Source organism: Phycodurus eques, chromosome 14 (genome assembly GCF_024500275.1).
Source record: "Phycodurus eques isolate BA_2022a chromosome 14, UOR_Pequ_1.1, whole genome shotgun sequence".
NCBI lineage: Eukaryota > Metazoa > Chordata > Actinopteri > Syngnathiformes > Syngnathidae > Phycodurus > Phycodurus eques.
The window spans coordinates 12,531,336-12,558,750 of NC_084538.1; the positions used below are offsets into that span (position 1 = coordinate 12,531,336).

The window sequence follows — 27,415 nt, forward strand, 5'->3', positions numbered from 1 at the left end:
CTTTCAGAAACTCAGATGTCAAGACAGTGAAGCCTCATGTCGATATGATTTTTATTTTTTTAATTGAATATGTGGCTTTTTTTCTCGTCATTTATTATTTAAAACTGTCAGAGCTTTTTTCTAGATGATGAAATTCAGGACATTGAGGTTCTTTCTGAGGCATTAAACGACTGTTGTGTGAAGCTTTTGAAAGCATTTAGAAGAAGGTAAGAAAGCTGGACAAAAATTATTTATCAGCAGAGCTAGAATAATTGATTATTGATGTTATTATTTGAAATGAAAACACTGAAGGAGATTGAGAAGAGTGAAGTGCACTGCAATTAATCATCTTTCACAAACACACACCATCTGTGGTAATAATGTGTGCATGCTGCCGAGCAATAGAAAAAGAAAAAAAAGCCTGGGGGGAGTGCTAAACTGCAGAGCATATATGATTGCCATGACACACACACACACACACACACAAGTCTACATTACGATGCTGCTATGGTTTCTGGGGCACAGTGAGTGAGCCGAGACCTCTAATGAAGCATTTACTGAGGTGACGTTTAAACACAAACACAATTAATAAACCGGAATAATGCAGGAGTCTAAATCTAATGTGATCCAGTTGTATTTGCACAAAGCAAGTTATTGCCAAGAGAAGTTGCTATTTTTCAAGCCAACAATTTGTCAAATACTGTAACTTCACTTTCTACCCAAAAAGGTCTGCCAAAAACATTAATTTATCTTAAGCATTTTTTTGTGGAATATACATGAATCTGTGGGGAGGGTTTCGTTAAAGAAACATCATCACAGTCAGAAAGTGTAGGACAAAAGCATGGCTGGAATCATAAACAGACTTTTTGATCCTTATTTCTTTGTTTTTGTTGCTACTCTACTCAATTATATTTTTCAAAGATCGTGCCAGTCCAGCAAAGAGAGCATTCAACTTCTTTTCTTTCACAAATGGGGTCATTCTCCACTTTTCTACTGTGGACCACGCAACAGAATGACTCAGGTAACAGAGGTGTGGACCGCTGAAACCCATCTATAACGTGAATCATTCATTTTGGATTTGAGGGAAAGCACACAGAGGAAGTGGAGAAGGCAACTGGGGCAGAAGAGTGTTTGAAGTGTGGGCACTGCCTGTCCTGGCAGATCTGATTGAAGTGGCGTGGAAAGAGGGATGCTCTACAGCCATGAACAATACACAAAGAAAAGCCGAGACTGGACTGGACTTTGTCTCATAGTACTCAGATGCAGTCATTAATGGTCATTAGACCATTAGAGGTCATTAATGCACCCACATTGATGTGAGCTATTTTTGGACCACACTTAAAGTATACTGTAATTAGGACTGATGAAAGCTATTCTTTATCTTTATATCCATTTTCTATATTGCTAGGCCTCATTAGTGAACTGCCATTGGGAGAGGGGCAGGGTACACTTCGTCTTCAATGAAACTAACACGTATGCTTTGGGAATGTGGGAGGAAGCCGGAGTGGAGGGAACCTCCGCAAGCATGGGAGAACACGCAAACTCCAGGGAGGAAGAATGGAGCCAAGAACCGAGCTTAGCACCTCAGAACTCTGAGGCAGAGGTGCTAATCACCAAGGGTGGACTTAAAATCAGGTAAACACAGGCAATACCTAAGGGCCCTTAAACGTCGCATAAAAACTGATGGATAAAATTACCTTAGATTTAAAGGACTTATTATTGTTCTAGTCTTAATTCATAAAAACACAAAATGCTGAATTCATCATGATCGTTTTGAGTCTTCCCCCTTCCCTTCTCATGCAATAGACTATTCCATTTTACTGCGCATATGCAGACCTAATTCAGGAAGCCGGTAGCAATTAACAAAACAAAGTTTTGAAACCCCCTCAGTATGTTTGATTCTTTTTGGCGCATCCATTTGACACGGCCACAGCGTCTGAGAGGCGGCCCTTATTATTCAAGCTTTGAAACCTGGTTTGACTTAGCAATTTTATTCATTTAAATTTGGCAGACTTGTTAACTTTACTCTTCTGTGGCGTGTCAAATTTCCATGCCATTTTTTTGGGCCTGCATAGTGCTACTTTAAAGACTTTATCTAGCTCAGCAAGTAGGATAATTTTCTTGAATACACACTTTTTAGTTAATGAAAATATATTTAAAATATTTGAAGTACACAGGGCGGCACGGTGGCCGACTGGTTAAAGCGTCAGCCTCACAGTTCTGAGGACCCGGGTTCAATCCCCGGCCCCACCTGTGTGGAGTTTGCATGTTCTCCCCGTGCCTGCGTGGGTTTTCTCCGGGCACTCCGGTTTCCTCCCACATCCCAAAAACATGCATCAATTGGAGACTCTAAATTGCCCGTAGGTGTGACTGTGCGTGCGAATGGTTGTTTGTTTGTATGTGCCCTGCGATTGGCTGGCAACCAGTTCAGGGTGTACCCCGCCTCCTGCCCGATGATAGCTGGGATAGGCTCCAGCACGCCCGCGACCCTAGTGAGGAGAAGCGGCTCAAAAAAATGGATGGATGGATGGGTGAAGTACACAGATGTGAAGGGCCGTATGACGGTCTTGGGCCCCCAAATCACTAACTATTCATCCCTGCTAACCTCTACACAAAGCTAGATTCTTTAATTCGGGGAAATCATTAAAATAGTATATTACTAAGACTATTATGAATGGATTGTCGTATTCTCTACATCTACATATTGAATTTGTAACGTTTTGTGTAACTCTTTGTATAGGTTCTCCTGTTTATAGGATTTCAAACATTAAACATGTTACGAAAGCTCAACTAATGGCACTTGTTAAATTTTGTCATACAGTCTTAGGACGTTTGTAACACGACAAAAAAAAGCAAGTAGAGTACACAGTCGCCTACAGAAGTCATTGTGATGGCGTTTTTCAGGGAATTGTTGGGGTTGTGGCGGCCTCTGGAGGCGAACGTGAGGTACAACTGGAAAAGAGCGCTTGGGTGTTTATACCTTACTCCTATAGAATCAATTTATAAATCGCTCAACTGTATTTAACTCAGACCTGATCACCCAGATTTGACGTAGGTGGGATTTAACTTAAACGAGTTCAGAAATTGGTGCTAGAGATTTTCTGCAACTCCAGATAATTATTCTTCAAAAAATATCCTTTGAGGTTACAGTATTTCGTAATAATACTTAAGGTTGAAAGGAATTAAACTCCAAAAAACAAACACCCGAGACCACAGATTAATAACAGTGCAAACGATGATGCGCTCACATCGCATAACAGGTGCTTGGAGACCAGCTAATAAGCAAAAACAATTATGGTTGTACAGTATTTGATAATTACAGAAACAAATGAGGTTGGCCTAACAATTACCACTAGGTGGCTTTATTGTGCTGAAAGGAAGCACCATACTCAAATGTTTAAGATAATTGCTTTGGGGACATTTATAATAACTCTTACCTGGTGTTTCTGAACACTGATGCACTGTACACATTTTATGACAATACATACTTTTGCTTAATTTTAACATATTTACTTGCATGTGTGTGCCAAAACTGTTTCAACTTCACCGTGTGTATCTAGCATATGTATGTTGGAACAACAGAATGTGAAGTCAAAAGTCTATATGGCTAAAGGTACTGGAACAGGTAACACTTTAAAATAAGCCATTCCTCCAACAAAGCAAATCCACCAGCAAGAAGTCAATGACAGCAGACTTGAGGAGCCTTTGAGACCTCATATTGAGGATAAAAAAAAAAATAATAAAAAATAAAAAACTTCTTCCAGCTGGCTAGGCATATACACTGGGCCTTAAAGCCAAATCACAGATGAGGAGAAGAGCCGAGAGGTCTCGGTTCCCGGCGCTCGGCGCGGACACTTAAAAGGAAGGTGAATGATGCCGTGTGAGCAATTGGTTCCAATTGATAGAGGATTGGTCATGGTCAGCCTTGTGAGTGGAAATCCACGTGAGAAACTAGCATTTGGACCAGCGAGGGGCACAAGAGGCCAACAGCAGACAATGGGGGCACTCAGAGGAGTCTGGATGCTGTGGAGCAGTTGGGGCACAACCTCCTGTGATTTAACCCTTCATCGACCGGTTATGCATTACAATTAATGTGAGAAGGTGCCTTGTTATGCGCCAGAATAGGAAAAAAAATGCTGCTCTTTCATAAGTGCATATGGCATATGGATGGCTAAATGTGACTGTTACACACTGACAATGGTATTGCTACAATAACAACAAATCAAGCACTCTAATTGCATTAGTACACCTACATAACATCAAGAGACAGCCCAACTTCATCCAGCCTTGTGACTCTTTCACCAATTAGCCAGGTCCCGCCAGCTGAATGTGACCAACTGCTTTAATGTCTCGGAGGGCCAGAGGGTCAGTGCTCAATCACAGACTGGTTGGAGAGGTTGTTTGTTTGAACTACTCACTAGTTGACAGGGCGGGGACGGGGTCAAAAGGGGTGGGGGCTGGTGCAAGGACCCCTGCCAGTTCTAAAGAGTAGCCTTTTGTCGCCAAGGCAGTGTCCGAGGCAGCCAAGCCTTTCACTGCCCTGCCGGCCCCCTCTCCTCCAGGCCGACAACAGCTGATGACAAGGCCCCAGCTGCTAATTATCCGGCTGATGGAGAGTCACTGAAGTGGGCCTGTCAGAGCGAGGGGTGGCCCTTGTGTCTGCAATGGGCTAAACGTAGGGGAGGGGGATAAAGAAAGGCCGACAGCAGTAGGAAGTAATTCAAGTAGAAATCTGCAAAGGTTGCCTCAAGGCAATTGAAATAAAATAAAATAAAAAACTATATTTCTTCCAGTTAAAACTTTGTCCCTCCATTTTAATCACCAAAAGCCACAAGTGAGTGATTGTCTCCCAAATGGTGTATGCACTGTGCTCTAAACAGAGGTCTACTGTAACAAAAATTTACAAGGAGTAAAAAGGACATCTGGACAAGTATAATACATAAATATGTGGCTCCTTTTATTAGAGTCCATCCTACAGCAACATCTGGCATATGGGAGCAGTACTCGTTGAATTCCAGATGAAATAGTCTTCAGATTGAAGTTCCCGAGCTATAAGAAAGGGGGGGGAATTGTTTCAACAAGTGTATTTTGTAGCATATAATACAAATTTCAAAAGAATAGCATAAACTTACAAGTTATTATTTTTGGTTTAGCAGAAGAATACACCTGTACTGAGTGTTGGTCCACACAGCATCCAGAAAGTGTTGTGTCAGGCACTTTGAAGTACAACTGGGAGGAAAATAATGCAGTGGTTCATCACATAAACAATGTGTTACATATTTATAGGTTAATTACATGTCAAGATTCTTACGTATTTGATACATTTTTCCCCACCTAGTTCTGACTTGGTGTTTTAATTTTAGAAAATTGAGTGCACTTCATGACTAAATGAAGAGTCTCTGTCTGCAGTAGTGTATATTAACCTACTTTGACATAGGCTGTGAGATCTGTACAAATGGGGTCAGTAGGTCCTGCTGCCGGCCCTGAAAGGCTGATCCTGCCTTCCATTGTGACTTCACGAGATTTTGGAAATTTTTGTCCTAAATATTCATGAGGAGAAAATAAATCATCAGCTTCTTTACAAGAACTCTCTGGATATCCAAAACTCACCAAGGACCCACACCACCAGGTTCTTCTCCTTGGAAAGATCTACATGTCCACAGCTCACTTTCACATCCACAGAACCCATTTGAGGCCTGCAAAAAATCAAATCAAATAAATAAATAAATTAAATTAAGTTTTAAGGCAATCATACAATAGATATAGTCATATTGTGAATGGCATTTGTTTGTTGGTGGTGGATTTGCTTATTGTTCTGTAAGAAGTATAATCCTAAAACTAAAGACAACTTTTTGACAAAAAGTACTGAACATACAATAACAGTCCATGAGCAATTATTTGCAGGGGACACGGAATCGAAGCCGTAGAACCCCTGCATCAACATGTGGTAGTTAAGGTAGAATGTTTAAGTCATCACATTTTAACAGTGGTTGACTGCTTTTTACACATTTGTAACAGTTAAGTAGTGATGTGTGACGCATACGTGCGATGCGACTCATTGAGCCTTCAACATCAATGAGTACCTTCTGTTTTTACATAATTTTTCTATACTCATCACAGTGGTTGAACTTTTTTATACACTTGCCTAACTGTAGAAACTTTTCTGAACAGTAAATGAAGGTAGTATGAAGATGAGATTGACACTGGAAAGGTTTTCCATTATATCCTATAGGAAAAAATAGTTCAAAAATCCATAGAAAGCAGAGGTTGACTGGCGACATTGATTATTATACATATGTATATGTGTATTAAACGATATGTAAATAGATACAGCGAGTAAAATAGAATTGCAATATACTAGAAAGTGTGTACCCTATTGTTTACCTGTTAAAAAAAGGTAGGTGTGCTTCACAGTATTCAAAACTATTCTTCACACTCTCATGAAGTTTCAGAGTCACTGACACAAGCAGATGGTTTTGTTCTTCCTTTAGTTGATATGAACCAAGAATGGGAGGGACAGGCACCTATGAGAGATTTCAGGAATTATTTATCAGTGAGTGAGATGCAAAATATGCTCACAATAGCTCCATATTTTGACCTGTGATGTGTAGCCGCAAAGTCGGAAGGGTTCCAGAGGAGGAGAGAAGGGAAACTTGTATGGTCCGGAGAACGATGAGCCGTCAAAGTTATCGACGCTGCATGCAGTCAAGATACTGGAATCCAGCGAGGTGACGCAATGATGCACCAAGATGTCTTGCAGTGGGGATCCATTGGGTGGCAGAGTGAGGGTCACTGTCACATCTGGGAGAATCCCCTCCACTTCACACTGTTAAAAGTAGGACAAAGTAAAATGCAGGCAACTGAAGCAAAACGTGTATTTGCTTTTACTTTACACTTACTTTGCACATTACTGTGCCATACACATCCCACGTGTCCTGTCTACTTGAGTCACCATATTGCATGGAGCGCACGGTCTCTGTCAGTGCCGTATTGACTACAGCACGTCCCCGGTGGAAGCCCGTCTTCCAAGCGGGCTGCTTCTGGTTCCCAGCAGGAGCGGGCACAGAAGATGTGGCAGGTGCCCTGACAGAGGGCACATCTAGAGGTGTACCAAAAGGGCAAACCTGCAGGAGCACAGAGGGAAGTGCTGCCAGGCGAGAGGCCATCACCTCATTATCAAGCTTACCGCCTGAGCCCAGGAGAAAATTCTGCAATCCAATCAGAAATGTGATGCCCTGTGAGACGGACAGCAGGTTGGCTAGAGGTGGCCGGGGCTCTAGGGGGACGTCCACTAGACCCAAGCAAGCTACGATGAGCGATCCATGAGTGATGACCACCAACGGCCAGAGCGTTTCCTGACCAGGACCGACACGTAGCTCAAAAGCAGGGGTCTTGGGACAGCGACGACAATCATCTCGGAGAAGGACGAATGGCTTGTGTGGGTCTGAGAGGCCGAGCTCGGTGAGCAGGAGTCTGAGCACAGAGCTGTCTTCCGGAACCGCTACATACAAGGAGCCTCCTAGTCTCTTTGCACGGTGCTCCACTGTAGCAAACCTCCTGCGAAGTGAACATGTGCGGCGTTACAAACACACACATGCTCCTGCCAAATTTAACTTAAATTGTTCAATCTGCAAACAAATCTTTTGGGCGCACCGCTGGCTAGGTAGGCTACCTTGTGATGTTACTCTGACTCACCATTTTAACTGTGCTATAGTTCACCCTTACAATGTATTTTAAAAACTTATTTCATGTTTGTTCAGTCTCAACTCTTAATTTGTTTTTTCTATGCATGTTTGAGTGCCAAATTAATCCACACATAACCTGACCGCCATCTGCAAATTATGTTGGGCTCTTAACCGTTATTTTGTAAAACTGGGCCCTTGGCTTTCCTTAATTATTTTAAGTTCATCATTAGTGTTATTATATGCGGTACATTTCTGTGTTTAACAAGCTTTACAATGATACCAACCTTACCTAAATAAAGATAGATATAATAAAGATCAGATAAAGACTAAGAAAGTTAATAAAGCTTGAAAGTGGGATTCAACAAAGAAGGTCATACGCAAAATATCGACCCCTTATTGTCTTTGCATTGAGACGTTGGCCAGAAATTGGTGCACTTCCAGCGGGTTTTAAAGAGTCATTACGTTCTTAATATTTCTCTCAGGAAAATGATACTTATGGAATCGTTTTCAAGTGATTTGTCGGATATTGGTGTAAGTCAAATATTCATTGGATGTTTACAAATAGCTATGCTACCAATAAAGCAACGTATAGCACTGTACCTTGAAAAGCGAACTGAAGCATTTTCGCCTTTATCATGAGTAATAATCCACAGGGCACGAAAACTCATTTATCCAGCTGATCCACGTCACAACGTAGAGGAAAAAAAACAACTTAAAAATGACAAAATTCACATTAGCTAATTCCTCAACGAATGTACACCTTTCCTTCACCATAGACTACAACAGTGCACTATACTTCCGGTTGCTGTCTCACGTGACTTGTGGCACCAATCAGCTGACAAGGACGCATGCGCAGTCGCCATCGTCTCCACAGTCACACCCTTCTCCCTGATACAGGAAGCAGGAGCCGCTAACCAGCTAAGTGTCAACAAACTAAAGGCACAATTGTCGGAAATTCGAATATCCATGTCGAGGTCGGCGTCATTGCCGACCTTGTGCTCCTCCATCGAAATTGTACTACTTCACATCGCCAGCTGATCTATAAAGATGGCGACGACCGCTCAGCTTTTCGAGGTAAAATGATTGCTGCTACTGCCCGGAGTTTTGTTAGCCACCGGAAGCTAGCTGGCTAACTGTCCTTGTTCATCTGCTTTCCATGTTCTTTGCATTTCCCGCGAGGCGTTTCGCGACAACGTCATTAGAAGTAGTTTCGCCGGCACGTTGAAGAAGGTTGCTGTGAGATGATCGACCTTCCTATTATAATTATTTGATTTGTGCACATTAGGAGCCCTTTGATGCGGATGAGTACATTGAAAGATTGGCCTGGAGGACTCCTGGGGGAGGCTCCAAAGGAGGTGCTGAAGCATTCGACCCCAAACGGTACTGAAAGCGCCGTTTAATTGAAAACATATTTTTGCACGATCACTTACTTTTAAATAAATCTTCAATGCAGATTTACTTTCATGACTGCAAAACATCCATCCATCCATTTACCGTACCGCTTTATCGTCACAAGGGTTGCGGGCGTGCTGGAGCCTATCCCAGCCGTCTTCGGGCGAGAGGCGGGGTACACCCTGAACTGGTCGCCAGCCAATCTCAGGGCACATAGAAACAAACAACCAATGTCACGTAATTCAGTCATTGCATGTTATTTTCTAGAATGCCAACCATATTTCACCACGAATGATAGTCTTATATTGTTGTATATTAGTAATACATATGGTAATTTATCTCAGAATAACTAACATTCAAAAGCATTTTCAAAGTCATGTTCAATCAGGTGTGTCACAGTTGACGTTGTAGATGATAAATGCCAGTTAAATACTAATTTAATCGTGCTATTTACGTTTATTCAAATATTTCACCAGCAAACAAGTAGTGTGGGAACTAAACCATCCATCCATCCAGCCATCCATCCATTTTCTGAGCCGCTTCTCCTCACTAGGGTCACGGGCGTGCTGGAGCCTATCCCAGCTAACATCGGGCAGGAGGCGGGGTACACCCTGAACTGGTTGCCAGCCAATCGCAGGGCACATACAAACAATCAGCCATTCGCACTCACAGTCACACCTAGGGGCAATTTAGATTCTCCAATTAATGCATATTTTTGGGATGTGGGAGGAAACCGGAGTGCCCGGAGAAAACCCACGCAGGCACGGGGAGAACATGCAAACTCCACACAGGCGGGGCCGGGGATTGAATCCCGGTCCTCAGAACTGTGAGGCTGACGCTCTAACCAGTCGGCCACCGTGCCGCCGGGAACTAAACCGTTTTAGATATATATATATTTTAACTGGGGTGTTTATCCATCCATTTTCAACACCGCTTATCCTGGTTAGGGTCACGGGACGCTGGAGCCTCTCCCAGCTGACTTCGGGCGAAAGGTGGACTACACCCTGAACTGGTCGCCAGTCAGTCGCAGGGCACATATAGACACGGACAACCATTCGCACTCACATTCACACCGTCACTGAGTGGGAACTGATGGGGTGTTTATATGTATTGAGAAGTTGAGTGTGTTTTTTTATTGGGGCCTTTTTGTTTGGTTGAGAAACAAGAATTGCCTAGAAAAAAGCTACGACTAAAACAGACACATTTTTAAGTATTAATTGAATAAAATAAAATATGCATGCACTGAGCTATATGTTTTATTTATATGGGTACGTTCTGTTTTTATTTGTCAATGTAATTTTATTATAGTGTTGTTTACGCTTGTGGTGGAAGTTCTTTTTCATGAGCAAAATTGCCACAACACTTTAGCTGCATGTGTTTATCCTTCTTGCCTTATCTACTTCCTGCACAAAAAAACTTGCCACCATCTCGTCGGAAGCTCTTAGTGAGGAGTCAGAGACAACATATCTTCGGAGGCCACCACATTTGAGTCACCAACCAGGGAATGAGTGTCTGCTGGGAAATGTCTTTAAGCTGCAGCCATTGCTTAGGGAATTAGTCAGAAGATTATACACTCATCATTTCAGGATGTTTCCTGCTCCGTGATATATGCTGCTGACTTAGAACATTTGCTCTGTAGCCCTAATGGTGTTCGAAAATGCAGCTGACGAAGCTCCTCGTACTTCTTAAGGCAGGGGACCCAAGAATTAAGCATGTGACACTATTCTCTGCCTAATAACCACTGTGTGACTGTGAGGTCAGTGGGACACGTTTAACCTTGTGGGACTTGATTACTTTTCCAGGCAAACTGTAGATAATTCCAGATGAATTTTCAACTTAGCAACATAGTTCCCTTCACGGTAGGTTGTTGGAGGAGTTTGAGAACCACATTGAGGAGCTGAAGCAACTGGACGAGAAGATACAGCGGCGGGTTGAGAAGTTGGAGCATCAATGCCATCGTGAAGCTAAGGAATTTGCCCACAAAGTGCAGGACCTGCAGAGGAGCAACCAGGTGTGTTGTTTGGGCCACTTGGAGCCCTTTGTACTTTGAATCATCACGTTAAATATTTTGCATCCCGCGCTCTTCTCAGGTGGCCTTCCAGCATTTTCAGGAGCTCGATGAGCATATCAGTTATGTGGCGACCAAAGTGTGTCACCTGGGTGATCAGCTCGAAGGTGTGAACACTCCACGACAACGCGCCGTAGAAGCTCAGCGTCTGATGACCTACTTCAACGAGTTCTTGGATGGGGATTTGCGTAGCGATGTCTTCAATAACCCAGACAAGGTGGGTACGACGTTTCCTCCCTTTGTGTATTTGTGAGACCACTGATGAGGAATGCTGCTGTTATTTAGCTGGAGGTGAAACTGTAGAGAATTAAGAAGTAAACCTCTCATAATAACTTGTCAAGTTTATCCCCCAAGTGTCATCCCACAGCTATCTAGAATTAATAAACTGTCATTTGCTGTTTGGCAGTATGCAGATTGCCTAGCATGGATGTCAACATGCTCAAGTCAAGCCTAATTGTATTTACAGTTAGTATTATCGTATGTGATATGATCACGTGTGTGGTGCTGCAAGAGAAGTTGAGATACAGTAGAAAGTGCATTTAGTTCAAGCAGCCAATGCACGCTGAAAGTTTAATTAAGTTACATGGGATGGCTTGACAGTAGTTTCTGTAAGTAAGGTGGATGTGAATCAGCAAGTGTGAGGGGATCACAGAGTCAGGACCTCTTTTTCCAGAAAGGGATGCCGAAATATCTGTCCAGATTCCTTTTCCAGAGCATACCTCCAGATGAGGGGGGAAAGAGAAAAGTTGCAAGTGAATAGCTGGAGGGGAATGGCTTTGCTAATCCTCCTGAAAGGGAGGGCTGGCCCGCCAGCGTGGAGACAAGTGCTGCTAAACCCTGACTGCAGGGAGACGGCTACATTACTTACATGGGATTTAGCTAATCTTAGCTGGGGGACAGATACTTAGAAAACCTTCGCTGAGCAGAAAGGCTGGATCCTCCTCACGGGAGCAGAGTAATGATGTTAGCTGAGGCAGGCATCTGCGGGAACATAGGAGTTGCAGACGACGGGCCTTTCGCGGGTCCAGGGCTTTTTACAGTCGGCGTGTATGTCAGGAGGGGTGGGGGGAAGGACCCCCTCCCTCCTCCATTATTTTTTTTTCCCAGACAGATATCCCTGGCCGGATAGATTATTGAAAGCGATTTGGAATCCTTAAGGATTACAGGCCATTGAGAAAAGCCTTGCCAATAAACAGCTGGCTGTGCTGCTAAGTCAGGACCGCTGGTGCAGATGCCCAGGTGAGCTCCGCCTGTCTGTTATCAGCCGGCTGTTCAACACGGAGAGGCGGAGGAGGGCTACTTTAAGATGATGATCCCCCTAGTGGACACACCGCCAGCGGCCTTTCGTCTTTATTTCAGAAATGTCCACCACTCATTGTCATTCTCTCTCGCTCTCTCTCTCTCTCTCTCTCTCTCTCTCTGTCTCTCTTTCTCTTTTTTTCTCTCCCACACGCTGACCTCCTCTCCCTTCTTCAGATTAAAGAGGCTGCTGATATCATTCAGAAGCTGCATCTCATTGCCCAGGAGCTGCCATTTGACAGGTGAGTCAGGAATCCTGGAGGCAGCTTTAGACAAGGGCACTTGCAAACAAGAGGAAGGTGCTTTATTAAGCATGTAAACTGTTCATCGCAGTTTAAGATGATTTTTACATATGTAAGCGTTTTAAATTTTAATAGGTTTTTAGAAACAAAGCTCTGACTCACGGGATACATTATTTTCAAAAAAAATCTGCATTTACAAAGGTAATAATGCTCAATTTTAATTGAAACTCTCATAGAGGTAATAATGTACCATGTTATTAACATTGTTTTTAAATTAATGTGGCTTTGGTCTACAGTGGTGTATAATTACAGTGGTGTATAATTACACTGCAGGTGTTTATAAAAAAAATTACAGTATTTCGCTACATGAGAGTTGCAAACTCTCATTAACTGCTCCTCCTTTATACCTAAATAATACTCATATCACCTATTAAAACTGAGCATTATTATCAATGTAAAGGCAGATTTTTTTTTTTTGTCTTTCTTTCTTGTACCAGATCCTAGTACAGATATAAGATGCAGATGTACCTAATGAATTGTCCAGTGAGTCATAGCTTTGTTTATGGAAACCTATTCCAATTTACAACGCTTCAATGTGTAAAACTGGGCTTAGACTGTGGTGAACATTGTACATGCTTTAATGCTTCTTTTGTATTGGATCTTATGACATTACAAAGGTGTACTTAATGAACTGTCTAGTGATTGTCAAACTGATTGTGGCATACCCCACTAATCCACCTCTTTTTGTTTCATTTTGTGGGTTACAGATTTTCAGATGTCAAAGCCAAAATTGCAAGTAAGTTTACTCCATGATTCAGCATTAACAATAATCTCCACTGAAAGGTTATTTTCTGAGGGATCCTTGTATTCTTGTTTTCAGGTAAGTACCATGACCTGGAGCGTCAGCTAATTCAGGAGTTCACTGCTGCCCAGCGCAGGGGAGAGATTGGACGTATGCGGGAGGTGGCAGCCGTTCTCCTGCATTTCAAGGTGACCTCAAGCAGACATAACTATAGTAAACAGTCACTATATATTTTTTTTTCTTCCGTCATTTAATCTTCATTGCATGGCTTCATTGAAGTTTTCCATCTATCACTAAAAATTACAACCATTGTGTTGTTTTCTTAAGGGCTATGCTCACTGTGTAGATGTGTACATCAAACAGTGCCAGGAAGTAAGTGAGGTTTCTTTTGTGTACCATGAGAAGTTTGTTTGTTATCTTGGATAAACATCTGTATTACATTCTTGTCTTGGTCCTAGGGTGCTTACATGAGGAATGATGTGTTTGAAGACACAGCAGTCCTCTGCCAAAGGGTCAACAAGCAGGTGGGCGAGGTCTTCAGCAGCCCAGAGACTGTCATGGCCAAACTGATCCAGAACATCTTTGAAAACAAGTTACAGGTACTTGACTTATTGGCAACTTGTTAAAGTGACGGTTCTCAAGTGGCCTTTCATCTGTAATATTCTGACTGGCTTTGTGTCTGCAGGCCCATGTGAGGGAAAAACTGGATGACACACGGCACTCTGACGTGGAACAGTACCTCAAGAACCTCTATGACCTTTACACAAAGTAAACCATTCCTCTTTTGATTTCCTTTCTGTATACACAGTATTCTTCATCCTTATGGTTTGTGTGTCCAAACACTCCAGAACCACAGTGCTGGCCACTAAGCTCAGCGAGTTCAACCTGGGCTCTGACAAGCACACTTTCCTGTCCAAGCTCATAAAAAGCATCTTCTCCTCCTACCTGGAAAGCTACATTGACATGGAGAAGGACTACCTTCGCACTCGCGGCGCCATGATTCTCCAGCGCTACTACGACTCCAAGAACCACCAGAAACGTCCGATTGGCACCGGCAGGTCGGTTTGTATTTTAATCTTTTATTCACTTTTTCACAACCACATACTGATCTGAAAGTGTGTTCCTGTGCAGTATCCAAGAACTGAAGGAGCGGATCAGACAACGCACTAATCTACCACTAGGCCCTAGTATTGACACCCATGGGGAGACATTTCTGTCTCCAGAATTGGTGGTCAACCTGCTGCAGGAAACACGGCATGCCTTTGAGAGATGCCACAGGGTGAGCCTCCAAGTCTTGCTTGGGAGCAGTATGTATATGTTACATATGAATTCCTGCTGTGCCAAATGCGAAACATGTCCTCTGGCCTTTTGTTCATGGTGACGCAGCTTTCAGATCCTGCCGACCTGCCTAAGAATGCCTTCTTAATCTTCCTGTTGCTGGTCGAGCATCTGTGTGTGGAGCACATTGACTATGCTTTGGAAATTGGTCTCTCAGGTACAGTCACCTATTGGAATTAGAGAACCAAGTAAAGTGTTGTGGATATTAGCTTAGTTTAAAAATGACCGCCACTGAAGTGCATTTACTGATTAAAAAAATCAAAATACAGTTATACTATAGTGAGTGCAGCCTGAACTGGGCTGACCTTTAAGTGCATAATCTGATTATATTCTCGCTCTATCAATTCCATACAGCAATTCCCTCCTCAGATGCCAAGAACGCCAACTTGTACTTCCTGGATGTGGTCCAACAGGCAAACTCTATATTTCACTTGTTTGACAAGCAGTTCAATGACCAGCTTATGCCTCTAATAAGGTTTGTTTAAGGTTAAAGGGTTTATATACATAGTATGCACACTTACTGGCCACAACACTGATGTATCAAAAAATCTCTTACAAGAATTCCTCAATAGCTATAGGAGGGCAGCAAATTGTATTTATTAAATGATGAGGTTTTGTTCCACACCACTTCGAACTCCAACCAGAATTACAAACATACGACAACACGGTGTGGCTTCTGACAATGTCAATCAAAAATGAGAATATTTTTGTAAGACATATTATTATTATTTTTATATACAGCTCTGATATTGGATCAAACACAATGAAGTGTTTGTTCAGTGTAAATCATGCTGGGTTATTCAATAGCCTCCAGACTAATGTCTAAGGTGAGGTCAGGTTGAAAGATGACATCTAAAATGTTTGCCTTACATTTTAAAATCTAGTGTTTGCAGTTCATCTCCAAAGTTGGCCGAGTGTTTGCACAAGAAGAAAGAAGTGATTGAACAGATGGAGGTGAAACTGGACACAGGAATAGACAGGTAAGTGTGTACTGACAGACAACCCTCCTTTGTGGTTGCTTGTGGGTTTTAAATGTTGTTCATTTGTAATGGATGCGGTTCTATGCTGCAGAACGCTAAACTGCATGGTGGGACAAATGAAGCACATCTTGGCAACAGAACAGAAGAAGACTGACTTCAAGCCAGAGGATGAGAACAACGTCATGATCCAGTACACTGCAGTAAGACTGGCACAAGCTATAAGAACTGCCAAATTACTTTGCCTTTTTGCTTTTAAATGACTTTCCACCCATTTCTATCGGGCAGGCCTGTGCCAAGGTCTGTGCCTACGTCAGTCGGCAGGTGGAACACGTGCGCAAGTCTATGGATGGCAAGAATGTGGACACGGTGCTGACAGAGTTGGGTGTTCGCTTCCACCGCCTCATTCACGAGCACCTGCAGCAGTACAGCTACAGCTCCATGGGAGGCATGCTGGCCATCTGCGACGTGGCTGAATACCGACGATGCGCCAAGGACTTCAGGGTGAGAGCGGGGCAGAGGTCCACGGCAAAACATGGCCTGTTGTACAAGCCTTAGCCTGTGTGTTCTCTTGAAATATAATTTACTCATCAGATGACTTCTTTTTTAGGACTACAGTGGCACCTCTGAAATCAAACACTAATTTGTTCAGATTTCCATACCACATTTCCAAGAGATTAATTATATTTGTAATAAGTTGTTCCAGAGTAAAAACTGTAAAAGCATTTTTAGGAAGGGGTAATAAACATTGGCTCACTGATGCACCTCATGCTTTTAATTATGAATCTGGAAGTGTCATACAACTGAAATGAAATTAAACAGTGCTCTTTCCTCTCAAAATAAAGATGGGAATCAAATTCACAACACCAGTCACAGAATATCTAGCTCAAAGTCCCAAACAGCTAGTTCTAGCTCTGACAGAGAGTCCTATCAAGCAAACGGTAGTAGGAACAAAAACAAGAAGTACAAACTTAGCCAAATTAAAGGATATGGGAAATTGCTATCACCTTGCGTCTGGCAATCATGTCATGACTATCATGGAAATTTAACACTACGTTAAAAAAAAAAAGAAGTTTCTGGTTAAAATATGTGTGCACGTACTTCATTGTAAACTCCAGTTGATATGTATTTTCTTCATTTAGCACCATATAATTTTCAGAAAAAGCATTACAAAACTCCAGAATGCACATAGAGTTAATTAATCCTTGATACGCTAGAAGTTGCACATTAGGATGTCCAAAATTTGTTCAACATCCATCCATCCATTTTCTACAGCGCTTGTCCTCATTCAGGTTGCGTGTGAGCTGCAGCCTATCCCAGCTGAGTTTGGGCAGGAGGCGCGCTCTGTGGTGGTCTCCAGCCAATCACAGGGCACATTTAGCCAAACAACCATTTGCACATATGGACAGTTTAGTCTTTAAATGTTTGTTGATGGTTATGGAATGTGCGAGGAAGCTGGAGACCTGAGGAAAACCCACACAAGAGCGGGTAGAATATGCAAACTCCACACAGGAATATAGAGATTTGAACCCCATACCTCAGAACTGTGAGGAAGACTTGCTAACTTCTTGTCCACCATGCTGCATTTGTAGAACATTTAGGGTATATTTTTCCCTGTAAATATTGTCCAAATTGTGCAATCTCAAGGCGTTTAACTTCAGTGATTTTTAACATATTTCATTATGTAATTACATCATCAAAAAGCCCCCACGTTATCTAATATGTGATGCATCTTGATGTATTTTTTAATAATTCCGTGTGTGTCCATCCTGCAGGTGCCTCTGGTGCTGCAGCTTTTCGACACCCTGCACGCCCTGTGTAACCTCCTGGTCGTCGCCCCTGACAACATGAAGCAGGTGTGTTCAGGCGAGCAGTTGACCAATCTAGACCGCAACCTCCTGCACGCCTTCGTCCAGCTCAGAGTGGACTACCGTTCAGCCCGACTTGGCCGCCACTTCAGCTAATGACTGGGTCAACACTTGACAAATGCCCTCCGTCCAGTACCGCAGTCCGCCGCCATGCTTCAATGAGTTGCTGCACTTTGATAGAGACACCTCTGCATTAGAGGATGCAAAAGTCCGCCTTGACAGACTCTCTTCGCGATGGCTACTGTTCCTTGAATGTGGGATAATGTGCATTTCACCTCTTTCTTAAAACGTGTATAAATTGAATATTTGTTTTTAAATACCCATTCACATGTTTAGATTTCTTCATAAATGGACATTGATTTTGTCAGCTTATGTACAACAAAAACATTATGTTTGATCGTGCCACCTATATAAATCCTCTGGCTGCTCTTGTGCACCCAGAATAAACCCTCAAGCTGCTGTAAAAGGGAGACAAGTAAAGTCTTGAGTCAGCCTGAGAAGCATGCGATAGAGCTCTGTCTGGATAAAAAAGACACATGACCACTTCGCTGACCATTGACCTCTGAGCACAAAGCAAATGTCAAGAGGCCACTGCAGTGAAGTGAGATTCAAACTCGAAACAGGTCTGAGAACCTCTTCAGAGGTTTGGGTGGTCCTTTGTTGGCTCAGATGACTGCTGCGATGGGTCACTGAGTATGTGCCACTGTAATTGCACAGATCAACACTTGCTCAAAGACGTTCCTGACTAGATGCGCACAGTTTCTGGGTCAGGGGAGATTGAAATATTGACCTTTTTTGATTAAAGAAACACCAGGGAGGACCTCTTCACACAGGGCTTTAATGGTGGTTCCTGTCTTTTTTGCACTAAAAGAGGAGGTAGATGATGCCTGCTGCCTGGAAATGTCTTCTCCACAAAGCTGCTCCCGATGTACTGCTGTTTGCCTTAACCAGAGACTCATTAAACAAAAAAGATACATTTTATCATTGTCCTTATCCTCAAGGAGATGAGCCACGATGCCAAGTTGGTCTTGCACTTTATTATGGGCGAATGTCACTTTCAAAGTGAGTTGAAACCCTCTCTTTTTCTATAGAAGTCATCAAGTATTCATGGAAATTCTTGCCACCAGAGTAAAGTTCTTTCTTCGACTTGGGGAAGTGAGCGGCGCCAGAGGGGATTAGATATCTCTGGCTTGATGAATTGTGTGCAGTAGTCATGGACGGGAGGGAGATAGAGACGCCTGAGAGCTCGGTTCCAGCTCCGGCTGGTTGGCGTTGTGTAGAAGGTACACACAGAGACGAGCGTGTTCAAACAACATAATTAATTAGGCTAATATTAATATTATCAATGCCACATAAATTAAATTCTCTCTGCCCTAATCACAACTGGATAGCTTGTAAAAAATATTTTGTTAGGCCCTGATGCAAACAACGGGTCTCTTCCAAACATTTGAAAACTATTTGTTTTTTGGGGGGCGATTAGTGTGTGCGATGCAGGATGTGGATGGGGGAGAGATGCCAGGCCTGTGGTGATAACCTGTGCGGAGACCAAGCAAGGCAGAGGTGCGGCCTGTCCCCAGGGATGCCCAGCACGGGCTTGTGGAAAAGGGGGAGGGAGGTGTTTTGGGGGGAGGTGGATATTTGAGCAGGTGGAGGGGATTAGTAATAGTGTCAACACTGGAGAGCTGGATAAGACTGTCCACTCTTACTTGTCAGTTGAAGCACCTCTAGCATACAATTTTGGATACATAAAGACACCAGGACATACTAACCAGCCCAAGGGACAGAAGCGGGAAACTTAACAATGGTTAAACCATCTCTGAATTAATAATATCCGTTAGTATGGCCAGTTACGCCAAACACCTGCAGCAGGCTCAACCTTTACCTTACAACACAATAATCAAATAACAATGAAAAAACACTCATTACAACACCAGTCAAAGGTTTGGACATGCTTTCTCATTCAACAGGATAAGAAATAGTTGTTGTTTTTACATTTATGACTCTTGTGTCTTTTATTGGTGTTTTTATTTTTAATCCATCCATTGACTGACTTTGGCCGAGATGCGGGGTGCACCCTTAAAGTGTTTGAAAAAATAATACAATTAATAATAATTGATTTTATTGAAAAGGTGCTTTTCAAGCCACTCATGGTCACCATACAAACATAGTTACACAATAAATCAAGCAATACAATAAAATAACCGAACATAAAAGATGGCAAATTACATTATATGAGAAATGTTAAAGTGATTAGGCTGTCCAGAATAGGTGCATCTTGAGTTTGGGTTTGAAAAGGAAGGTCAGGTCCAAAGTTCCGAAGACAGAATGTGGGAGGAAGGTGGAGACCTGGGGAAACCCCACACAAGCTGGCACAGGGAAACTATATTAAATGTTGACTAATGTTCTTATCAATTACAGTAAAAGCATTGCGATGATTCACTTGTTAGGAAATAATCCTCAAAAGGATTCTAAGGACTTTATCTAGCTCATGAAATTGGAGAATTTTCTCAAAATCACACTTTTTTGACATTGATATTCAAAATCTTTGGTGATAAATATTTTTCACAGGACAGTGGAAGGGGAAATAAATAGTCGCTTAAATCGTCGAATAATAGCAACAGTTTAAGAAACTTTGTAGCGAGGTGAAAATAAAACTTCTGTCAGTGCGAGACATGTACAGTATGTGAAAAAAACCCACATGATTGGGTTTACCTTGGGCCCCGAAATGACGAGCTACGCCCCTGCATAATGATGATTATTATACTGTATATATTAATAATATATATATATATTTTTTTTTCTGACCATTTGAACACCCACTGAAGTTACCACCAGGAGGAACATAGAATGACTGACTATAATGACCACTTGTTCAATCTAATGAGATCCAGTATAAAATGTCTCCATTGACAGATAATAATGTATAATGATGAACAACAACATTTGAATACTTTGAATAGCAAGTTTTTCTACATGTGCAAAGATGCAAAAAAAAAACAACTATTTACACCTAAAATGCTGTACTGCAGTAACAGTTGTACTCCAATCACCCTGATTGGTGAAGTAGGACAGTATACTTCAGTTATATAGCATATTTAAATTTGCCTAGACTGATGGATTGGTTTTAGTGTGTTTATTACATTATAGCTGCAGAATGTGGCCTTCGCACCCTTTGATTTTTCTGTATGCGGTCCTCGAAAAAAATGAAGGTTTGGACACCCCTGCTAAAAAGGCTTCAAATATCCAATTCTACACTTCTTGCCCTTGAATGATTTTGCCCCTCACACATCTCCCACCCTTTTCCACCTCTCTGACCACACTCTACCAGGTTAGTCCACTCTTTGTGCACACCTCCAGCTAGTCCTCCAACATCCCATAAATCCTCGCTTTCAGCACATCGCCGCCCCAACTAGGCTGGCCCTGCCTCAGCCTCCTGGAGCACTGACAATAAGGCATTACAGCAGTCAATCCATGTCAACAACAGCTTTGCTTAATTCCTGCTAAACACGTTTCAACTAAATCTTCACCTAATGATGCATAATGACTGCTCTTTAGCATGCCGGCGGCCTGCATTCATTGACATGCTTTATTTTGCTGTTTTACATGATATCAAGATCGCCTTGTTAAAATTAGTCATGTGATGTCCACATTCTTTACGCATGCATTGCAAGCAAGTAATTCCCATTTTGAATACTTCTCCGTGACAGACTGATGTCAGTGTGGGGGCACAGTGCCAGACTCTCTGATGTGCTGCAGATGATGCCCGGCCTTTGACCTCCTGTCCAAAAGATGTCAGGGCCAAAATGGCACAGGTGCTGCCCCACCTTCACTCTCAGATGACCGGGAGGTGCAGTGAGCAGGATGTGGATGATGCCAACTCGCCTCCTTTGCTCACTTTTCTAATTGTGATGGGGCTTGAACCAAGCGCTCTCTATTCACGCATTTGGACATTGTGATGACGACTAGTGCACTGCACCCCCACCCCCACCCCCCCTGCCCGCCTTCCCCCATGCGTTCCCTCAATAAAATCACTATTAATTCTCTGCCATAGTGGAGTGTTTTCCAGTGCGATTTGTTGGCCCGCTGCCTGTGCCTTGCTCTCTCTTGGCTGGGTTTGTCTGCTTTACTGCTCCACAGGAACAGACTGGCACTCTAGCTGAGGGCTCCAGGGTTCGCACACACAATCCACTAAACATGTCTCGGTGTGAGAAGCTTCACTGCTCGTTTCATCTCAAGCTTTTTCCACCCCTCAGTCTTGTTGATACATTTTGTTCTTCATTCTTTTTGGTCTATTATTAGTAAATATTTGCCATAGTCCAAAATGCAACTTAGGTCATTGAAATTTTGGTACTACTTTACATACCCTTATGAGGTGTTTGTATAGATCCATAATTATCTATTTATTAGATTATTAAGACTTTACAAAGGCTTAATAAGAATGGAAGAATGAACTACCTCTTGCCATAAAGTGAGCCTACATTTTGTCCAACTGCATTAACTGTGTGCTGGTTAGAATAGATAGCAGCCTATTATTAAATAATGTAATACTTTACAACAAGGATCCCCTTTGCCAGTGTAACCAACACAGGTGACGGTCAAATGTAAAATGTAAGCATACCTAAAGTACACAAAAATGGCAGTATAATTAGAACTTCCCAAGTAGTGAGCCTACACAAACTGTGGAAAACTGTTGTATCATTTATAACTGTTTTGTAAAGAGTTGATAACTAAATTATTGACATATGTATAAACTCTTTAGAAGCGCACCTTTATTGTAAAGTGGCACCATGACTTTTGAGAAATATAGCATTGACACATGATCATTTTATGAAGCAATATTGGCTCTTTCAATATGATGTATTTGCTCCCCCTGTCAGCGCAGCATATCTAAACAACCAATGAAACTGCATTTTATTAGGTAGCTATTATATACTGCACAGGTCCACTTAAAAATGTGCATATGACTATCTGTGAAATGACTGAATTTGCATCTGAAAGAAAAACTAATTGAGCTTTGATAACACGCTGTATGCTTGATGTGCAAGGAAATGTTTCCTAGGTTTTCTTACAATATATTGATTATTGCCCATTGCATAGTGATAATATTGGTGCTGTTTTTTTTAAATATTGCTATTGATTATCAAACTATTGTGATATTATGTGAGTTAGTGTGTGATTCCCACCCCTTAATGTGTACATGTTAAAATGGCACAGTTAGGTTAAGAGAATGAATTGATTGTGATGGTTGAGGGATGGCCGTACTAAGCACATTCAATCTCAGGGCCAGGCAACATCTGTCACATTTGTAAGGCCCATGGCCCTCCTAACCACTGATGTTGAACCAAGGCTGCACACATGCCATGGCACACAAACAAATGAGGTCTCTCTCTCTCTCTCTCTCTCTCTCTCTCTCTCTCTCTCTCTCTCTCTCTCTCCCTCTCAACTCCACTAAAGATGAAACACCAAAGCATGTGCATTTGTCTCATCAAGCATTTGCCCGAGGCTACGTTGAATGTAAATGAACATGCTGGAGTGTGCCAACCTCTATTTCTGTTCAAGGCGCGTGTTTGATGATGAAATAGTGCAGCTGGAAGCAGACAGGAGGGGGCACTAGTGCTCCAGCGTTGCTCTCCTCCCTTGTGAGGCCTCCTCTTCCTCCCAGCTCCTCACAATGGAGATGTGCCTGAGGGTGGAAATGTTGCTTTTTTTAGGTCTGCATGAGCCCATATCCCTTAATCCCCAGCCATGATTGACAATCATGATTTAGGGTATATGGTGTCCCATTCTAATCCACGAGCAATGATTTCATTTGCATACCTTGCGTACGTGGCCTCGTTTTGGAGGAAAAACGTCTGCCTTTGTAAGTGATACAGAAAGGGAGAGGCAGAAAGCTGAGAGAAATAGTGAGAGCAAGATAGAGACTAAGGAGGAGAAAGAGAACGGATGAGGAATGTTTGTGTTCTTCCCTTTTTCTTTTATGCCAGAAGCAGGATGATAGCAGTCTCCACTTCCTCACTAAAAATTCATATGCTCCTCTCATCACTTTTTACCTCTCAAACAATGCATTTTGAAGCATAAAGGCTAACGTTCAGAAAGACAGAGATGAAGGAACATGCAGGAACACACAGAGATGCTCCCTCACACGATGCAAAACAAAATTGCTATTTGCTCATTCTATAACCAAGTCAGGCTTAATTATAATCATGGGAGTTTGGGAGTTACCGTATAATCTCTGGAAGGTATTAAGAATTACCAAGTGTACACCACAGCAAAAAAAAGAGGGGGGGAGAAAGAGAGAGAGAGAGAGAGAGAGAGAGAGAGAGAGAAAGAAAGAGAGAAATACCGTAGAAATACTTCCAATTATTTCCCAGGCATAAGACCCAAGGGAGTGGGAATCAAATAATGCTCAGTGTTTGGAATGTCCACAGAGCTCATTCATCCTCACTTTTATCTACTGAGAAAAAGAAAATGTAAAAAAGGTCAAAAATGTCTTCAAATATAATTATTTATCCTCAGATCAAATAAAATGGTCAAAAAAACAAGCAATATATTGAAAATGACAAAAAATAAGGTTTGAATGGTCATCTGGAAAACACAGTGCATTTTAAAATATATTGACATGATCTTTTGGACTGGAGTGATATTTTTAAATCTCTTGTCTGTTTTAGAATAATTGTGTGTATTTATTATTACTAGCAATTATTTGACAAAAACAACTAAAAAACATGATTCTCAAATAATGGAATTTTCATTTCCTCTGCAAGCTAAGAAATTTTATTTGTTGTATTATTTCTTAGAAATAAATGTTGTTGTTATCCCCTCCCACCCAGATTTTACATTTAAGTAGAAAAAAAAATGCATTAGGTTTACAATACTTTGTGTTAAACTGCAAAATATATTGTATGAGTATTGTAAATGATATACAATATATTCATATAGACGTCGCTATATAAATAAATATACAGTAGCATGCATGTATTGATTTGCTGTATATAGAAAATGAAATTATAAGGTTAAAAACAATTTCAACCTCATCAAAACAAACACAGGCCTGCACAATATTTTAAGAGACAAAATCTCATCATTATAGGGATGGCAGATGGCAAACTAGTCTGCAAATTTTGTTTACATTCACCACTGTAAAATCCTTCAATAACAACCATACCAATTGTAAAGACAATTGTACCTAATCTATATGATGTGGCGTGCCAGAGGAAATGTGACTGAGGTCATGGGCCATTCATCCATCCATCCATCCATCCATCCTCTTTGACTGACTGAACATGGTCAGGTCTCTGTGGCAGAGAAGTCCCCTTTGGAACAATAACAGCGTGATAATCTGCTCTTATCTGCAGTTTGTTTAGTGTCTGCTTAACAGGCTGTCAACATGATGGCTGTCTTTCTGCGCCTGCACCAGTATCGTGTTAGCCTCAACCCGGAAGGAAACACACAGTAGTTATAGTACATAGTTGAAGACTGGTGGGAACCACCCTCTAATGACAAAAAAATAAGGAGGCAAAAATATTATTTTGAACAACATTATACAGCATAGGTGCACCTGCACATCTAAATAGATCCATTACAGAAGATGTATGAATTAATTTACCTTGACTAAAACAATACATCACTTGATTGACACTGTCATAAAGGTATTAAATCAACAGTTTATTCGTGTGTATTTTGCATTGGGTTTGCATCATACAGAGAAATAGGTGTGTCTAATATTTTAGTTATTGTATTTGGCTACATTTGAGGTGGAAAATATTAGAAACACCTCTTATTACACTGCAATTTGCAGTGGAGCATTTACACACCACTGCAAACAACACCAACATTATCAATAATAACAATTAAAAATAATAATAAATGATCAGTATTATTTCTGGATAGGTTTAATTTGTTACACAGCTTCTATGTTGGAGTTCATTAGATGAGATGGATGTACTTGATGACTCCCATAAAGTGAATTGGTTGTGTACTAATAAATAAAAACAGCTCCCCTGCGCCCTCGCCTACTGGATGTGAGTATGGGAGGTGGCATAAGACGATGGCGCCCCATGGTTTGAGCAATCTCACATCATCAACCTCATCATCATCCTCCTCCTCAACATCATCCCATCTGCAATGTCCGTCCCACCTGCTCCACAATTAGCAATGTTTACCAAGCCTGGCCTAATTGATTGCTTCTCTTTATCTTTTTTACCTCCTTAATTTTGTTATTAGTGCAGCAGAGGCGCAAAGCGGCTCCTCTTTCTCCTATATTGAGAAATTATACTCTTGTACTTGATCCAGCTAACAGGATTTTCTTAAATTACTTTATAAAAGACCATCTTTTAACTTTCTCGATGCGTTCATTAGCAGGTCTGCCTGAAGGCCCGCTCACATCAATTTCTTGGGTTAAAGTTACAAACTTAGGCAGCTCAGCTCCACGCTCACGGTGGTTTGTGGACCACGATGGGGGTTTCTGGGGGCGGAATGGGAACAAATTATTAATTTGGGAAAGTATTAGAAAAATAAAGAGATTGAATTAAGAGTATTGGTCCTCTGTTATCCAGCATGGATGCCTCAGGGACTTACTGTGGTGGAGGACATTATGTAAATGCTCCCCCTCCCTCTCGTTCTCGTTCTCTAACTCTCTATCTCTCCCACTCAGTTCCCTACCTTCGCTTCTCTCCCTCCATCTCTCTCTCCCTCTCTTTCTCTCTCACACACAGACATCTCTCCCCCCCCCCCCACACACACACACAGTCAATCTCTGCTGCTCTATAATCTTTCTCTGTGTGTCTCTTTAATCTTCATCAAGTCAGCAGACACTGAAGAGACAATTTCTCCTGTTTGATGCAGCTCACTTTTTTCACTACTCGTCATGCATGGAGTGGCTGTTCCACAAATCTTCAGGAGCCAAATCCAAATATCAGGAAGGAGGGAAATCCATAATATTGTCAATACGATTGCCAATTATGAATATTTTTTCATCATGAATAGCACATTTTAATTTAATCATTTAAAAATGTTTAATTATGAATATCACAATTGAATCGTTAGTCCTTGTACTATTCCCAAATAAATACATGTCATTGTCCAACAAAAGCAAAAAAGGAAAAAAAAAGATTTGATTTTTTGAAAACTATCTATACCCCCCTGGTTACTTCCTGGTTGCATTTGTTTGGGGTCGCAGAGTTTGTCACAACACCAGAAAGAGAGTATGCTGCCGCTGACACATTTTGACAACCGCTTCTCACCAAAACAATTGATTTTAGTTTAAAGGGCTTAGTTTAACCAGGATCCCTCGCCGCATCGTGGCCGTGGTCTGTTTTGCGTCACTCTTGTCACTCAAATTGTGAAAATCTATGCTGGCTGGCTGGAAACATCTGCCTCAGTAGCAGCTAGTTAGCAGCTACCTCTGGTCAGTCATCTTCCACAACGTGTTGAATAAATGTTTAATAACTTTTTCCATTTCATTCAACCGCAGTCGCAGTCTGTCATGAAGGTCTGTGCAGCTTGGGCACGGCCATGGTACGCCTTATTCCGTAGATATTATCGTCTCGGTGGAGACTGCAAAAGACTGCACGCGCAGATACAACAATTATGCTTGCATTGCAACATTTTACATATTGGGTTTTACCTTTTTTTTTTTTTTTTTTTGTAGTTTGTGCAAGTTAATTGAAGATTTGTTTCACTGAATAGATTAAGTGGTGGAAAAGGGAAGATGTTACAATTCCTCCAATTGGTCGAGTATTCTCTACTGTAGATTCACCAAAGCTA

The 27,415-nt window shown here is 41.8% G+C and overlaps 2 protein-coding genes across 2 annotated transcripts; one reads left to right on the top strand and one right to left on the bottom strand.

Moving 5' to 3' along the window:
- Window positions 1–4,652: 4,652 nt before the first annotated feature.
- Window positions 4,653–8,462, bottom strand: ap5m1 (adaptor related protein complex 5 subunit mu 1). The gene is made up of 8 exons (XM_061696425.1): window positions 8,265–8,462; window positions 6,879–7,536; window positions 6,578–6,805; window positions 6,364–6,503; window positions 5,590–5,675; window positions 5,407–5,519; window positions 5,112–5,208; window positions 4,653–5,028 (listed from the first exon to the last, which is right to left on the bottom strand). Exons 1-8 carry the CDS (start codon window positions 8,330–8,332, stop codon window positions 4,952–4,954), a joined length of 1,467 nt encoding a protein of 488 aa, XP_061552409.1. The 5' UTR covers window positions 8,333–8,462; the 3' UTR covers window positions 4,653–4,951.
- Window positions 8,463–8,551: 89 nt separating this feature from the next.
- exoc5 (exocyst complex component 5) lies at window positions 8,552–19,222 on the top strand. The gene is made up of 18 exons (XM_061696981.1): window positions 8,552–8,738; window positions 8,950–9,044; window positions 10,920–11,067; window positions 11,147–11,341; window positions 12,601–12,665; window positions 13,433–13,461; window positions 13,546–13,655; window positions 13,795–13,839; window positions 13,926–14,066; window positions 14,153–14,235; window positions 14,316–14,525; window positions 14,599–14,746; window positions 14,854–14,962; window positions 15,160–15,280; window positions 15,699–15,785; window positions 15,877–15,985; window positions 16,071–16,286; window positions 17,558–19,222. Exons 1-18 carry the CDS (start codon window positions 8,712–8,714, stop codon window positions 17,744–17,746), a joined length of 2,127 nt encoding a protein of 708 aa, XP_061552965.1. The 5' UTR covers window positions 8,552–8,711; the 3' UTR covers window positions 17,747–19,222.
- The last annotated feature ends 8,193 nt before the right edge of the window (window positions 19,223–27,415 follow it).